At 35.6% G+C, this 15,236-nt stretch overlaps 5 protein-coding genes and 2 non-coding genes across 7 annotated transcripts; 4 read left to right on the top strand and 3 right to left on the bottom strand.

The window, feature by feature from the left end:
* Nucleotides 1-121: 121 nt before the first annotated feature.
* Nucleotides 122-1,242, bottom strand: PTC8 (Ptc8p; the record flags this gene model as incomplete). The annotated part of the gene is made up of 2 exons (XM_020222273.1): nucleotides 122-1,193; nucleotides 1,238-1,242. The coding sequence occupies 2 exons, from the start codon at nucleotides 1,240-1,242 to the stop codon at nucleotides 122-124; spliced, it is 1,077 nt and encodes a 358-aa protein (XP_020076154.1).
* A 343-nt stretch (nucleotides 1,243-1,585) lies between these two features.
* Nucleotides 1,586-6,393, bottom strand: ARO1 (Aro1p). Its single transcript, XM_020219321.1, has one exon. The coding sequence runs from the start codon at nucleotides 6,305-6,307 to the stop codon at nucleotides 1,595-1,597; it is 4,713 nt and encodes a 1,570-aa protein (XP_020076153.1). The 5' UTR covers nucleotides 6,308-6,393; the 3' UTR covers nucleotides 1,586-1,594.
* Nucleotides 6,394-6,589: 196 nt separating this feature from the next.
* Nucleotides 6,590-8,432, bottom strand: HYPBUDRAFT_153014 (tRNA adenylyltransferase). Its single transcript, XM_020221326.1, has one exon. It carries the CDS (start codon nucleotides 8,406-8,408, stop codon nucleotides 6,636-6,638), a length of 1,773 nt encoding a protein of 590 aa, XP_020076152.1. The 5' UTR covers nucleotides 8,409-8,432; the 3' UTR covers nucleotides 6,590-6,635.
* Nucleotides 8,433-9,561: 1,129 nt separating this feature from the next.
* HYPBUDRAFT_t112 lies at nucleotides 9,562-9,634 on the top strand. Its single transcript has one exon. It is a non-coding gene; the product is annotated as a tRNA-Arg (tRNA).
* Nucleotides 9,635-9,641: 7 nt separating this feature from the next.
* On the top strand, nucleotides 9,642-9,732 carry HYPBUDRAFT_t113. The gene has a single exon. It is a non-coding gene; the product is annotated as a tRNA-Phe (tRNA).
* A 300-nt stretch (nucleotides 9,733-10,032) lies between these two features.
* Nucleotides 10,033-13,194, top strand: AGE1 (Age1p; the record flags this gene model as incomplete). The annotated part of the gene is made up of 1 exon (XM_020223811.1): nucleotides 10,033-13,194. A coding segment is annotated over one exon (3,162 nt), but the record flags the coding sequence as incomplete, so codon positions are not given.
* A 139-nt stretch (nucleotides 13,195-13,333) lies between these two features.
* On the top strand, nucleotides 13,334-15,081 carry HYPBUDRAFT_161957 (putative serine/threonine protein kinase). The gene is made up of 2 exons (XM_020222548.1): nucleotides 13,334-14,491; nucleotides 14,564-15,081. Exons 1-2 carry the CDS (start codon nucleotides 13,478-13,480, stop codon nucleotides 14,753-14,755), a joined length of 1,206 nt encoding a protein of 401 aa, XP_020076150.1. The 5' UTR covers nucleotides 13,334-13,477; the 3' UTR covers nucleotides 14,756-15,081.
* Nucleotides 15,082-15,236: the final 155 nt, after the last annotated feature.

Below are 15,236 nucleotides of genomic sequence, written 5' to 3'. Positions count from 1 at the left end.
CATTTTGGATGCAAAAATTTTTAACCCGATCGAATGCTGTTGATATTTTTTTTTTTTTTTGATAATGATTTTTCTTTTATTATTATGACAATTAATGTTTTACCCAATGACCCTTTTGATGCTATTGATTTGATTTTGATTTTGTTTTGGAATTAGGAACAACCCTACTGATGATGATTGAACAGTCATCTAATTTACCTCCATAGATTGATTTTTTACCATATTTTTCTTCAGGCAAGCTATTAACTTTTTCGTTATAAGGAGTATAAGCATAATCATCGAAAGCCACTTCTTTAGCCTTCATTAATAGCTTATTAGCAACTTTCCTCAAGTTACCCTTTTCCATTAGTAAGAACTCATCAACATACTGGACAATTTCTGATTCATACAAGTTATCGGAGATACCATCAGAGCATAGGATGATGATATCATCTTCTTGCAACTTGATAGAGTCCACCCAAGCCATTTCACTTGGCAAAGAATTCAAAGTTTGAGTTCCTATTTGTTGAGGACATAATTCAGAAACCATTTGTTCCTCATTAGTTTTAATAATTTCACCATCACGAAGAATATAAATCTTAGAATCACCAATACTTATCATTTTCAAGTATTCTCCGCTTAACATACCCAAAATTAAAGTAGAAGATCCTCTCATTTTTTGAAGATCCATTAAGTGCGAGGTATGGAGATATGAATCATCTAGAATTTGATCAATATCACGTTTATTCAAATGATGAGGAGAATGGGTTAGTTTATATTCAGTCATCAACCTACTCAAGGTTTCAACCATGGACCTTGACCAAATACCAGAAGACCTTTGTTCTCCCTTACTTTCCCAACCAGAAACCCCATCAGCAACCGCTAAAACGGTAGGCGAGACCAACATCGCATCATCTCCAGCCTTAATAGATAAAGTATCAGCAGGGGACCCCACGGGTCTTCTTCTAGGTAATAACGTATTCAACTGTGCTGGATCAGTCAAATCACTCAACGAATGAATAGTTGGATCCGATTTCGTGCTATGAAACCCAAATGAAGCATGCGCAAATTCAAACTTAAACTTATCGTTACTAATTCGTTTCATTTGTTCCTTAGTAACCAAGGGGTACTTGATATAAGGATTCACTTCGTCAACCGGTGATTCATCACTGTGTTTGGAAAGAAAATAGTGTCTAACATTACTGAAAAATCCACTAGAACTCGAACTCAGTCTAACAAAATCTAGCCTGCTCTTAACCCCATTTCGAGCTAAATGCTTCAAACAAACTTCTCCTGTTACCACACCGTGCCTCATGTTTAGTATCAGTTTCTTCGAGGAGATTCCTTTGCCTCTTCTAAAGAAAGAAGTAGTTGATGTTTTACTAATCATCAATAATTAATACCCAAAATCCAACGATTGGCTGCTCTTGCATAATCCCCTCATCTGATACACAAAAAAGAAACAACCAAAAAAAAAAAAAAAAAAAGTACGATTTTCTCCGATGACACGATTTTTTCCGATGAGATGCGATGCTTTTGCAACAATTCTACAATTTTTTAGGATTTTGCAGTTACAGAGGATTGTGTATTATGTCTATAGGCTGGTATTTACAGATTATTCGGCCAAAACAGCGTTGGCGATTACTTTATAAGGAGGATTCAATTTAGTGTGGAGCTGAAACTGTTTTTCGCCTTGGTTGATCAACATTTCACAACCTGGAACAACATTCCATTGGTATTTTTCACGGGCAATCTTCATGATGGGGGTGGTTCTTGGTTTGTAGCTGGCCTCCAAAAGGGTTGGAGCAAACTGGCCATCGTATTTTTGTTTGGTGGCCTTGAGCAATAATCTTTCGAGTTTATTCAATAAGGCATCGTCAAGAGGTTTGTCAGCAGGAACACAGGAAACAATCAAGGAAACTGCGTCGGTGGCTTCGACTTCATCAACGGTGTCTAAGATCTCAATGTTGAATGCTTGAGGTAAGGTTTCTTTGATTTCAACCAATTTAGCAGAGGTACGGTTGATCATGTAAATCTTCTTACATCCCATTTCGTGTAAAGCATAAGCAGCAGCTCTAGCAGTACCGCCACCACCGACAACTAAACCGTTGACATTGCAGTTTTCGATGCTTGGGACCCCGTGTCTAATGAAGGAATTAGAAATACCAATCCAATCGGTGTTATCACCGGCGAATTTTCCTGGCTCACCTTCAATCGGGATTACCGTGTTGACAGCACCAATCACTCTGGCTGCATCGGATAACTCATCAACGTATTTCATGATATCGAGTTTGAGAGGCATAGTGACTGCCAAACCTCCAAAGTTTTCCTTTTTCATTAATTTTTGATAGACTTCACTCGCATCATCAGTTTCAAATCTATCAAATTTATATGGTAAACCTAATTTTTCATAAGCTGAATTATGTAATGGGGGAGATCTAGAATGTTGAATTGGACTTCCAACAACTGTGAATTCTTTATTAGTAAAACCTCCAATTTCAGCAAAAGCTCTGTTGATTTCAGTAACAGTAAGTTGTCCCTTGGCTGCTTTGAATGGTAATTTTTCATGAGTAACCGGGGTTAAAACAGTGTTCAAGACTCTTGATAATTTACCGTGTTCGGACATATTAATGGCAATCAATGGTCTGGAAGTCTTACTAGATCTAAAGTTCTCTAAATCTAAATTATCTTGGAATGAAGTAGCAGTACCAACTAACTTAACAACATCAACTCCCAAAGTAACAGCTTGATTATATTTATTAGTCCATTCAACATTATCCCATTTAAGCTCACCAGTGAAGTCATGGAATGAACCAAGGATTCTAGTAAATGCTCTCTTTTCCATGATTTTATAGATAAGTTCATCAGGATGAGTTAATTGTACATCCAAATATTCAACTCCTAATTTAATGGCCAATAAACTAAGTTCTTCAAGTTGTTTCAAATTAGAATCTGGAAATTTACCTCCTTGAGATTCGGTTCTAATAGTGAAAATTATTGGTAAAGTGGTGTTCTTTCTAATAATAGCTGTTTGATCTCCAACAAAGGTTTTAGAATAATCCTTCAATAAATCAACTCTTAATTCAACTGCTTCACAACCAGTGGTAATTTCTTCAAGATCAACATCACTTTCATTCAAGTCTGGATAAGTTAAACTAATAAAAGCAGATCTAGAAGTTGGAATTTCAGTAACTTGTGATCCAGTAATGGTCTTGATATAGTTTATGAAAGAGATTCTCAATTGTTTAAATTCAACTTCATTAGCACAATGAGAAGAATAGAAATGGTAACTGGAACATTCATGATACCAAGGTTCTCTTCTTTCCCAAACACCTTTGATTTCATCTACGTAAGCTGGTCTGGTAGTGTCAGCACTCAAGAATACAACAGTTTCATCAAGATCACGATGTAAATGTAAAACAATACCACCAGATTTAGTATAAGATTTTAAAATATTTCTTGAAGCTTCACCTTCAACTATACCACCTCCAGTTGAAATGACATAACCAGTTGAATATTGCTTGAATGCCTCCTCGGCAATCTTACTTTCAATGTCACGGAAACTTTCCCAACCATGAGCTTTAATGTGTTCTCTGATGTCACCATGTCTTTCAACAAAAATATCATCCAAATCAATAAATTTAAATCCTAAGAATGATGCCATCCATTTACTCAATGTGGTCTTTCCTGCTGCTCTCATACCAATGACAATGATACTCTTTGAACCGTTTGAGTGTTTATCAACTAAAGAGTTATCATGTTCAACATTCTTTGGTATTTCATGACCATCTATGGTGACATTGAATTTGGTATGTAAAGTATCCCACCATCCGGGCCAAGTCTTACCAGTACAAGATCTTTCCTGAAGTAAAACTGGTTCTTTACATAAACCTGCTAATAAAGAAAAGGACATGGCAACTCTATGATCATCATAAGTCTTGACACCACCTTTCTTAGCAGAAGGAGTTTGTAAATCACGGTAATCATTTCCGTGAATTTCGATACCATCTGGTAATTCATTAGCTTTAACTCCAAATTTGGCTAATTCTGTAACCATGGCCAATATTCTATTACATTCTTTAACTCTTTGATTGGCAATACCGGTAATTTGAGTTGGTGTGTTGGATGAGTCTCTGGCAACAGCAGCAACAACTGAAGCTGTCAAAAATGCATCTGTCATGGGTTCCATATCGACGTGTGGCAAGGGTCTTAATTGACCTCTTGGTGGACCAGTGACTGTGGTTGAACTTGAAGATTGTTCAACTTTACATCCCATAGGTTTCAAAACATCAACTGCAAATCTGGCATCACCTTGTAAAGATGAAGATCCGATGTTTGGAACTGTACATGAGGTACCGGTAAGGGCAGCAAAAGCCAATGGGTAGGTAGCGGAAGAAGCATCAGATTCAATGACGTATTCAGGTGGATTCACGTAAGTACCTTGTTCTATGTGGTAGGTGTACTTTTCGGTTGTTGATTTAGTAACAGTGATACCAAAAGCTTTCATCATATCAATGGTCATGTCTATATACAATTGAGAGATTGGTTTACCACCAACCAAGGCCAAGGTGACTGGTTCCTTAGCATAAGGAGCACACATCAAGATAGAAGAAACATATTGAGAGGAGATTGTAGCACCAAGTTCAATTCTGCCACCTTTCAAGCCTTTTCCAGCTTCAATCTTCAAAGGTAAAGAACCTTCTCTGTTTAAATATTGAATGGAAGAACCGTTTGATCTTAAAGCATCAACCAAAGGACCAATAGGTCTTTCTTGCATTCTAGCATTACCTGTTAAGACAACGTGATTATTTGATTCTGGATTGATACCAACTAAAGAAGCAACAGTGGTTAAGAATCTAGATGCAGTACCAGCATTACCCAAGTATAAAGATTCATCACAAGTGACCAAATTACCACCATTACCTTTTACCACAATAGTTTCACCATTGTCTTCGGTTCCTATTTGAGCACCTTTTAAAGAAGCAACAGCATCTAACATGTGTTTAGTATCATCAGAGTGTAATAAATTTCTAATCTTAACAGTACCAGAACCCAAGGCAGCCAAGACCAAAGCTCTATTAGAGATAGATTTGGAACCAGGTGGAATAACGATGTTTGTTGTTGGGATACAGTCAGGATCGAACGAGTGGACCATAACTTCATCAGTTAAAACAAAACCTAAATCTTGTTTTGAGATTTCATGAGCTTTCATTTGGTAACATCTACCTATAGATTCTAATAAGACACATCTAATTTTACTACCGTCGTTCTTCTTATCGATAGCCATTTTAGCTAATAAAGTATCAAGTTGTATATCATGAATCTTGTTACCCACTTTTTTCAAAAAGGATTTATCTTCGAGAGATACTGGTAATCCGTAAGCAGTAAGACATTTTGATAATCTAGCGACTGCAACTGGTCCTAAGATACCCAAATATCTTGCTAATTCAGCTTCTTTGATCATACCAACTGAAACACATTCACCATGTAAAGCTTCAGGAGTTAATACCGCTTCAATTGCATGACCAATGGTATGGCCGAAATTAAGTAAGTTTCTTAAACTTGATTCTTTTTCATCAGAGGAGACAACATCAGCTTTAACTCTGATAGAACCTAATACAGTTTTAACCAAATCCTTTTTGATGGTGGTCAATTCGATATCATCTGCAGTGACAACGGTTATAAAATCTTTGGCAAAGTTTTCTAATCTAGTAAATTCTTCTTCATCCCAAATGGCAGCAGTTTTGACAACTTCTGCCATACCGTTGATGAATTGTCTAGTTGGTAAAGTTTCCAAGAAAGAAACATCTACAAAGACATAATCTGGTTGATGGAAAGAACCAATGAAATTCTTACCCAAGGGAGTATCAATTGCAGTTTTACCACCAATTGAAGAATCAACCATTGCTAATAAACTAGTAGGAACTTGAATCACTCTAACACCTCTCATAAAAGTGGCAGCAACAAAACCAATCATATCTCCAATAACACCACCCCCAACAGCAAGAATAACAGTATCTCTAGTACAACCTTTTTGTAATAAGAAATCCTCAACTGCTGCTTTAGTTTCACGATTCTTATTATTTTCACCGGGGGAAACAATATAGTTAAGTAAACGAGATTCTGGTCTCTTTTCCTTCAATTTTTGTTCAAAACTAGAAACCAATTTGAGATATGGCTTGGTTCTAGCCATATTTGAATCGGTAATAATAACATAAGTTGAAGATGCCTTATTGCTAATAGTCTCTTCAACTATATGGTCCTGAATCCCGTATCCAACATGGATGGTCTCAGAACCCAAAATTGAGACTTTTTCAACTTGAGACATACTTGTTGTTCAGTAGAAAAAGACCGCTTTTATTCTAGACTTGAGTTTGCTGTTCACTTATCTTATAATCCTTTAATCAAAAGAACTGCTAAAAAATAGTATTCTTAAATTCTTTTATGATTCCAATGGTATGAGTCTTACTTTTTTCTCATTTTTTTCACTTTGGTAAGTGGCGCACGACCAAGTTGAAAAACGTTGTGTGATACCTTCGGTGTACGGGTGGATATTGTTTCAAATTTGCAGTTTTGCAAAGCGGTTTCTACAGGTTGCAAAAAAAGTAATACCGAATACGATGCAATGCTATTTAAAGAGTGATGGAGTAGCGTGATTAGAGTTGGGTTGATAAGTACTGTTTGATGTGTTGTAAGCATTCATCTTGAGACCCGGTTGGGTGGTCCAATTGCCACACGAGAACTTCGTGGGTGATAGACTTCATCCAAGGACCGGGTTTCTTATCTAGAGACTTGGAGATTGTTTTACCGTCGAGAACTGGCTTGAGTTTGTCCACCTCGGCCAAGGCTTGGTCGTGGATGTATTTGATGAGAGAATCGTATTCTTGGATGGTGCTTTTTATGGTGTTTAAATCGGCCTCAGAGAAGGGAAAGAGGTCTGGTCTAGGGTAAGGAGCTTGTTGGTCTGGGCTTGGTGATACGATGACCTTCTTTATGATATCATTGAAACAATTAAAAATAAGGTTTAAAGGAGAGTACTGACCAAAGTTTCTGAGATAGACCCCAAGTTTTGATCTTTGTATATTTGCGCCGTTGTCAAAGAAGTCGCTTAGGACTTGGTAGGAGGTGACGGACTCTTTGATTATTCCAGAAATCGTATCGGAATCGTGTTTACCGTACTTCAAGCCTTCTTTCAGTATGATATCAACAATTTGGAAAAAGTTTTGCTTTTTTGGGTTGACCTTGACCTCCAAGGAACCAAAAGGTTGGAGTATGACAGCAAGCCAGAACAACTTTTTAAGATGGTCGTCTTGGAATAAATTGCTGTAAAGGGGAGAAAAGTGACTGAAACGATTGCTTTCGATAATAGAATCAAAAACTGGTTTGAGAACAGTACTGGTTTCAACTCGCGAAGATAAACGAGAGCTTTTCTCAGATAAGTCTGAGATTACTGTAGCATCATTAGATTGTTGAATTGACTCATAAATGGTACCAGTGTTGAAAATGCTTTCAGTCAAATCAACAAATTTGATTAAGTTTAATCCATACTGCGCGTTATCGCTGGTTAGCACTTTTTCTATTTCGACCCCAACTCTTTCTCTACTGATTTTATGAATAAGGGTTGATTTTAATTCGGGACTCTTCATTGCATTCAAAGTTTCTTCTTCAATAGTGAAATCAAATTTACTGGCAAATCTAATCAACCTTAAAACACGTAATGGATCATCGAGGAAAGTTTGTAATGGTTGTAAAGGAGTTCTTAAAATCCCATTATGTAAATCTTCTAAACCTTTACCGGTGAAATCTTCAATGATATTTTTATTTAAATTATAAAACAAAGCATTCAAAGTAGCGTCTCTTCTTAAGGCGTCTTCTTCTGCAGTGCCACATTCTATAATAGGGACCCTACTTTCACTGGTGTATTGTTCATTTCTCAAATTTACAAAATCAATATCTAATCCATATAATTTTGTAGTACAAGTTTCGAGATGTTTAGATTTTTCAGGATTCTTTTTAATCTTATGCAAACCTTTCAATTCCAATTCAGGATAATGCTCAACAAGGTAATCATATAACAAGCTTGCAAATTCCTCTCCAGATAAAAAATTGATTGCAATATCGATATCGTGACTTTCTTTGCCTAGTAATTTGTCTCTTACCCATCCACCAGTGATTCTCAATTCAAGCTTCTTCGATGGATCGGTATCCGGTAAAGAATTATGGTAGTCACAGAACTTCACCAATACATTTCGAATATTGGTTTCTGTTTCATTCAAATTGATCTTGTCTTTAATACTTCTTTTCATACTGTAATATCTTAATGCAGGTGGAGCAAAGGATATCTTTAACGAAGTGCAAATATCTCGAGTCACCGTCTTGGACAGTTGATGGGCAGGCTTCTTGATACAGTATTTGAGTAGATTGTTCATGTATGACTCACTCACCCTGTCTTCCTAAGCAAATCAAAGCGATGGAAGTAACTTTTCAATTGAGCTTTTTTCACTTCTGCGAGAAAAAAAAAAAAAATCGAAAATCTGAGAGAAGTTGCAATTAGGGCAGTTTTATAGGCCCTATCATTATGCTAAAGCCTTAAGTGAAGGTGTAAGTCGGTAGGGGGTAGCAATTGCTTGGATTCTTTTAATTGGGTGTTTGGTTACAGGCAAAGAGGATTTAGTTTATTTTTTTTGAATTATTGCAAAAAACTGCAAAAAACTAGAAGAATGGTTCACTAATAGTAAGATGATGGAAAAACAGGTAGAAGTTACGTTAGAAGCAACATAACTTAATAAAATATCAACAAATCAAAGACAAAAGGTAAGAAACTAAAAGAACAAATTATAAGAAATCAAAGACAAAAGGTAAGAAATCAAAGACAAAAAGGTAAGAAACTAAAAGAACAAACTATAAGAAATCAAAGACAAAAGGTAAGAANGAACAAACTATAAGAAATCAAAGACAAAAGGTAAGAAATCAAAGACAAAAAGGTAAGAAACTAAAAGAACAAACTATAAGAAATCAAAGACAAAATGAAAGAAATTAAAGACAAAATGTAAGAATTTACAAGAGGATTGAAAGTTGATTCAATTACTGGCGATTGAAATTTCATTAACATATCAACTTGGCCAAACATGACTTAATGAGTATATTGTTTCAATGTAACCTGAGCCAGTGGGTGTATTGTGGTGATCTATCTATCTGATGCCAAATGAAGACCATCAATTCACAGGAGCTATATGGCGAAGCAAATATTTCTTGACTTGATTTGACAAAGACCCTACTTCATCTACGACTAAATTAGGTTGGGAATACCACATCTGGAGAGTCAGTCCACTGATGAAGAAACTGAGTGAATAACTGAAAACAGGCTACTCACTTATACTTTTTATGATCGCCAAAGATTCCTTTCACGAAAAGAACTTTTCCAACTGTATTTTTCTTTTCAAAACACTTTAAAGTTTTAGATAAACACAATGAATTAACGAAAAAATGGATATTCAAAGGCCATGCATGGAAAAATATTTTTCAGCACAAATATCAACATGCAAATCACAAAGACCTACAATTAATTTTTGACATGAAAGCGCCTGCGTAGCGTAATGGTTAACGCGTTTGACTTCTAATCAAAAGATTGCGGGTTCGACTCCCGCCGTGGGTTCTTCTTTGCGGTTTTAGCTCAGTTGGGAGAGCGTCAGACTGAAGAAAACTTCAGTCCAGTTAATCTGAAGGTCCTGTGTTCGATCCACAGAAATCGCATTCATTTTTTGCCAAATTCACCTTGATTATTAGTGGAAGTTAATGGGTATTAGGTGTTAAAGGTTGGTTGTTTGTGCGGAAAAACCTAATCTTCTAGTAATCAGAGTTGAATTTGAATTTTTTTTTCGTATTTGAGTGAGTGAGAAGCCAAAAGCGTAAGGCTTTATTGAGTTAATACCAGGTTTATCTTGATCGATAACATATTAAAGAGAAGAAGTCGTTTGGGTCGGTATACGCTTTGAGACAGCGTGTTGAGAGTTGGTAAAAATTCCATTTGGACAAGTTGATTTGTAAAGCATAATGGATCCAGTATCGTCAATTGCGTTTCCTTACTATGAATCAAAAGAATCGAGAATATCATTGAATAAGTTGTTTTTGGCAAATGAAACTGATACTACAAGATATTCGATCCAGTTAGCCGATGAGATAGGAGAAAGTTCCTCGATTAAAACGAAAAAATGTTCATTAATATCTAAAATTGATACTGGGACTCAAGAAACAATACCAGAACTATTCAATTATATAACTAATGGGTCATATTATGATAATAAACAATCAGTTGAATCTCCATTGGTCACGACTCCATTGTTGGTTCGTATTCCCCTGTCGTATTATCGGATTAAGTTAAACGTATCGATTGACCCGATAGAAACAGAATCTCCGGATAAATTTCTATTGATAATTAAGAGTGTTGGAGATACTGAGAATTACGAACAGTTTAAAGATTTGATAATAAACGGGTCTTATGATAGTAACAATACCGAGATTTCCAAATTGAGCTATTCACAATTACCCATTGATAACACAAGCAAAGAGATTCAAAGAATAATCATTAATGATAGTTTCCATCAAGATATTTTCCAGAATAATAAATTGAGTATCTCTCTATGGGAGTTGGATTCGAAAATGAACGATTGTTCCCATTTATTCAATTTTCAATTTTGGGTAGACCAATCCGTTAATGATTTCAAACACGATGAATATTTAACTCCAATAAATTTGACTGCTCCCCCCCCTCTCACTTTTATGAAACCCCAGCAAGAATCAGAAAAACATCATACTACCTCCAAGACTCTTAGGAGCCTCAATAGAAATGAGAAACTTGCTAAGAGAAAACCAACATCATTCACTATTGCCGATTTTAGAGAAGGATTTAACTTTAATATAGAAGATGGCCCCGAATTTAGAAAATCTTTACAAAGATATGAAACAAACTTACCGGATTTTAAAAAAATAGTGGGGCATTTACTAAATGAATTGAAAAGTTTAGAAATCTATCTGAAAAAATTGGCTAATGTTAGAAATAGAATGGTAGACCATATCGGGAAATTATGTGATTTACAATTCAATCCTTTATTAAATAATTTGGATTTGAAAAATCAATTTTCTCAGTCACTAGAGGCAATTTTCGAGCCTTTTGAAAATAATATGAAGTTTTTCTTGAAAGATATCTGTGATAGTAAATTAGTTGCTAAAATATCAAATCTTGTCACCTCATATCCAACTTCTGGAAATAAAGAATCAAGTGGTGATCATAATGACATATCCCATAATAGGAAGAATTTCGAAAGTACTTCTAAAGAGTATTATAATTGGCTAAATAAATATCTATCAAATGAAAAGGAAAGACCAGCCCTGAAATTATTAACAAAAAGGAAAAATTTCGAATTGTATAAATTTGATTATTTGAACAGTTTAAATTTAATAACTAATAATCAATATTTTAATCAGTTATTAGAAAACTTTTTCAAGTTTCTTAATCTTCCGTTTGATAAAGCTACAAACTATAAATTACTTAGTTTTGACCAATTCAGAGATGTCAAGTTGAGTCAAGATCTTTTAGGTGAAGATTTCTTAATCTACTTAAATGTGCTTTCAAGATTTAACAGTGAAAAGTTTCAGTTTCGCCAAATGATCGAAGCTTGTCAATCCAATGAAGAATTAACTAATGTTATAAGGCATAATAGATTGAACCACCCTAGAAATCTGAACCTTGATAAAATGAAAAACTCAAGCATAAATTCTCCTATCACCCCTAATCAACAGTTACCTAGTGATCAAAATATATCAGATAATAATAACATTGATGATATTTCTGATACTTTGGTTACCAAAAATAATTTAGATCTAATATTTACCAGTGATTCACCTTTAAATCACCAGTCTAGCGTAACAGCTGTTCCAGTTAAGCTGAATAATCATTTAGATGATGATCAAAATTCAGAAATGTCCGGTATACTATACACTTTAGGTGGCCAAGGTAAGCCAGGGTGGCATAAAGAATGGGTTGTTCTAAACCAAGGAAGACTCATAGAATATAGTGATTGGAGAAACGGTCAATTACCAATAAATAAGCCAATAGATATTGCCTTATCAAGTATAAAGCCCATAAAACACGAAAAACGACAATTTTGTTTTGAAATTTTTACTTCAGCAGGTAATAAGCATGTCTTTCAAGCAATCAATGAAGATGAAAGAAACAAATGGATCAAAGCTCTATATAATGCCGGCCAGGTTACCAGTCAATTGATGAGTCCTACAACCCCAAAAGCCACGCTTAATCAACCAAATATTCAAAAACCCGTTACAACTAAACCAAATAGCAAAAATTTGAGTAAAATTATCACTGATTTCGGACCAGAACAATACCGTGCACCCCCTATGATACCTGGCCAGTCACTCGATAGGTCAGTATCGCCGATTTCGATTCAATCAGGACCACCATTGTCGGCATACAAAGATAAAAACTACTTGCAGATGGTGAGGTCAATTTCAAATACTGATAATAACATATGTCTCGATTGTGGAAGTCAAGAAGGGGTGGAATGGGTATCTATAAATTTCTTGGGAAGCTTTTGCATTAATTGTTCTTCATGTCACCGTAATTTAGGATCCCATGTTTCGAAAATACGATCTTTAAAATTAGATAATTTCAATAAAGAATCTGAAGTTTTATTGAATTACATCAACAACAAAAAGATCAATGAGTTTTTAGAAGCAAATCTTCAGACTCTGGGAGATAAGAAAATCAATCCTCTTTCATCGAATGAAGATAGACTAGCATTCATCAAGAATAAGTATGTTTTAAAGAAGTATAAGAAAGAGATAGATAGTATTAATGATTTATTGATTAAATCAATACAGAAAATCAACTTACCCGATATTTTAACTTACATTATTTGTGGAGCTGACGTAAATATGCAAATTCAAATCAGTTTAAACAATAGCAAATCCAATGAAAAGAGTAAAGAAAGCAGGCTATCCAATAAAATTAGTTTATTTGAGTACTCTTTGAGGAAGTTTGTTGAAATCACTGAAAACGAAATCACTAAAAGATACTTTCTAGTTTCCGAACTATTACTCTTGAATGGATTCAATATAAATTCTATCAAAGAGCTCAACACAGAAATTGGGCTTACGGATGAAGCTATAGAATACTGGAAAGACAAAAGAGCTAGATTAGGAAGTAATTAATCTGATAACTGTTATACCTGTTTAATTTTGTAGATGATGAAGTGGTTGCAAAACAAAAACGAGCCAAAAAAAAAAAAAAGGTCTGTGTTTTCCTTAGTCACAAATAAAATTTGCAACCAATTCATAGCGAACTTTCCTTGATAAAGAAGACCATTGCTTCCTAGCTTATAATATCCCGTTTATTTAGCTGGGGAAATAGATATTAGCTAAGCAAATTGAAGCTGTCACTGGAAAGAGGAACATAAGCTAAGTTTTCCGTGCTATTATAACGATGCTAACCGAACAATCGCCTTTAGAAAAATACCAGTTAGATCAGTGCATTGGGAAAGGAAACTTTGGTGACGTTTACAAGGCACACGAGCGGACCAGTTCTGAGGTGTTCGCCATTAAGATATTGAATTTGGATGAGAGTAGTGATGATATCAAGACCGTGCTCCAAGAAATTGAATTTTTATCGAAATTGAAGTCTCCTTATATCACCCGGTATTACGAAACACTCATTCATGATATGACATTATGGATAGTGATGGAGCATTGTGGAGGAGGATCATGTATGGATCTATTAAGGTATCATAAAAAACTAAGTGAAGAAATGACGCTGTATATAATTAGAGATACCTGTCGAGGATTGAAATACTTACACGACGAAAGAAAGGTCCATCGGGATATCAAGCTGGCCAATATATTATTGACTCAGAATGGAGGGATCAAGTTAGCCGATTTTGGAGTTAGCGGAGAAATCACCTTAACGCAAGCTAAAAAGCATACTTTTGTCGGTACTCCGTACTGGATGGCCCCAGAAGTGATCACCACGTCATCGGTTGGGTACAATCAAAAAGCGGACATTTGGTCTTTGGGAATCACTACAATTGAGTTGGTAACCGGTAAACCACCGCTTTCACAGATTGATCCCATGGATGCATTATTTGAGATCCCCAAGAATGAACCTCCATGTTTAGAAGGAGAAGAATATAGTGATAATATAAAAGATTTCATCAAATACTGTTTAAAGCTTAACCATCGCCAACGTCCCAACGCCGCAACGTTATTACATCATAGTTTTATTAGTTGCAAGAATGAAAATCCAAATATGAGTTTTAGATTAAGTCAATTAATTAGACAAAAACAAAATTATTTTGCTAAACATAATAGGGAATCTCGTAAACCCCGACATGAAATTCTAAAACCACTTGAAGAAAACACCATGATTGAATGGGACTTTAATACCAAAATGAGTTTTAAAACAAAACAATCCTCAGTAGAATTAAAGGACTGGCATCAAATCGTCGATAATCAAATCCCCAATGAACCTAACCACAATGAAATGGCTAATAAACAACAACTTGAAATTTCCAAGGACCTTCATTACAATGAAGCGTTCATCTACTGCCTACAAAGAGTTCTCGATAGAGCAAGAAACCCTTCAACCAAACTGGTGGTTAATCTTTTAATTCGTCAAATGATCGAGTACGAAAACCAGCAACCGGGACTCAGTGAAGCCATCATCGAAGAGCTCCTCAACTTCAAAGCCTTCAATGAATCCTCTTAGCTTATCTCTCTCTATATATACGCGGATATTCGTATTTTATATTATGTTTTCCTTGCAACCATTCAAGATGCCAATATCAACCCTGTAAAACCGCCAAAACCTGCGCTCACATGCTCCTGGGGCCGCATTGCGCCGCTGCACCATATACCCGTCCACCTTGTCCCATTCCTCGCATAAAGGGTCTTCCCATCGGTTGTTGTCAATGACACGGAAGGGATATCGGTGCTGGCTTTGTTACCTTCACCTTTTAACAGCAATTGAATCGCGGGTGCACGGGTCTGACAAGAAGGAGAACCTTTTGTTTTTTGTTCGCGACCGCGTTTGAAAGGTTTTCTTTTATTTGATGTTTTTTTTGCTGCGTTCTTCAGTTACACGCCTGGAGAAATCGCTTTTTATATACTGGCGGGAATCTACTAATTGGATATTGACAGACATTCACAAGGTGTGGTAGCTAGAAAACTACTTCTCTTTCTCTTCAGGT

The sequence above is a fragment of the Hyphopichia burtonii genome (assembly GCF_001661395.1).
Source record: "Hyphopichia burtonii NRRL Y-1933 unplaced genomic scaffold HYPBUscaffold_4, whole genome shotgun sequence".
Taxonomy (NCBI): Eukaryota; Fungi; Ascomycota; class Pichiomycetes; order Serinales; family Debaryomycetaceae; genus Hyphopichia; species Hyphopichia burtonii.
Note: the sequence above shows the minus strand (reverse complement) of the source record. Positions and strands in the feature narration are given on the sequence as shown.

Excerpts from the sequence above, each read along its gene's own strand:
- ARO1 (XM_020219321.1), bottom strand. The coding sequence starts at position 6,307 with ATGTCTCAAGTTGAAAAAGTCTCAATTTTGGGTTCTGAGACCATCCAT.
- HYPBUDRAFT_153014 (XM_020221326.1), bottom strand. The coding sequence starts at position 8,408 with ATGAACAATCTACTCAAATACTGTATCAAGAAGCCTGCCCATCAACTG.
- HYPBUDRAFT_161957 (XM_020222548.1), top strand. The coding sequence starts at position 13,478 with ATGCTAACCGAACAATCGCCTTTAGAAAAATACCAGTTAGATCAGTGC. Across the intron at positions 14,492-14,563 it reads TAAAGGACTGGCATCAAATC|GACCTTCATTACAATGAAGC; the intron begins GTCGATAATCAA and ends GAAATTTCCAAG.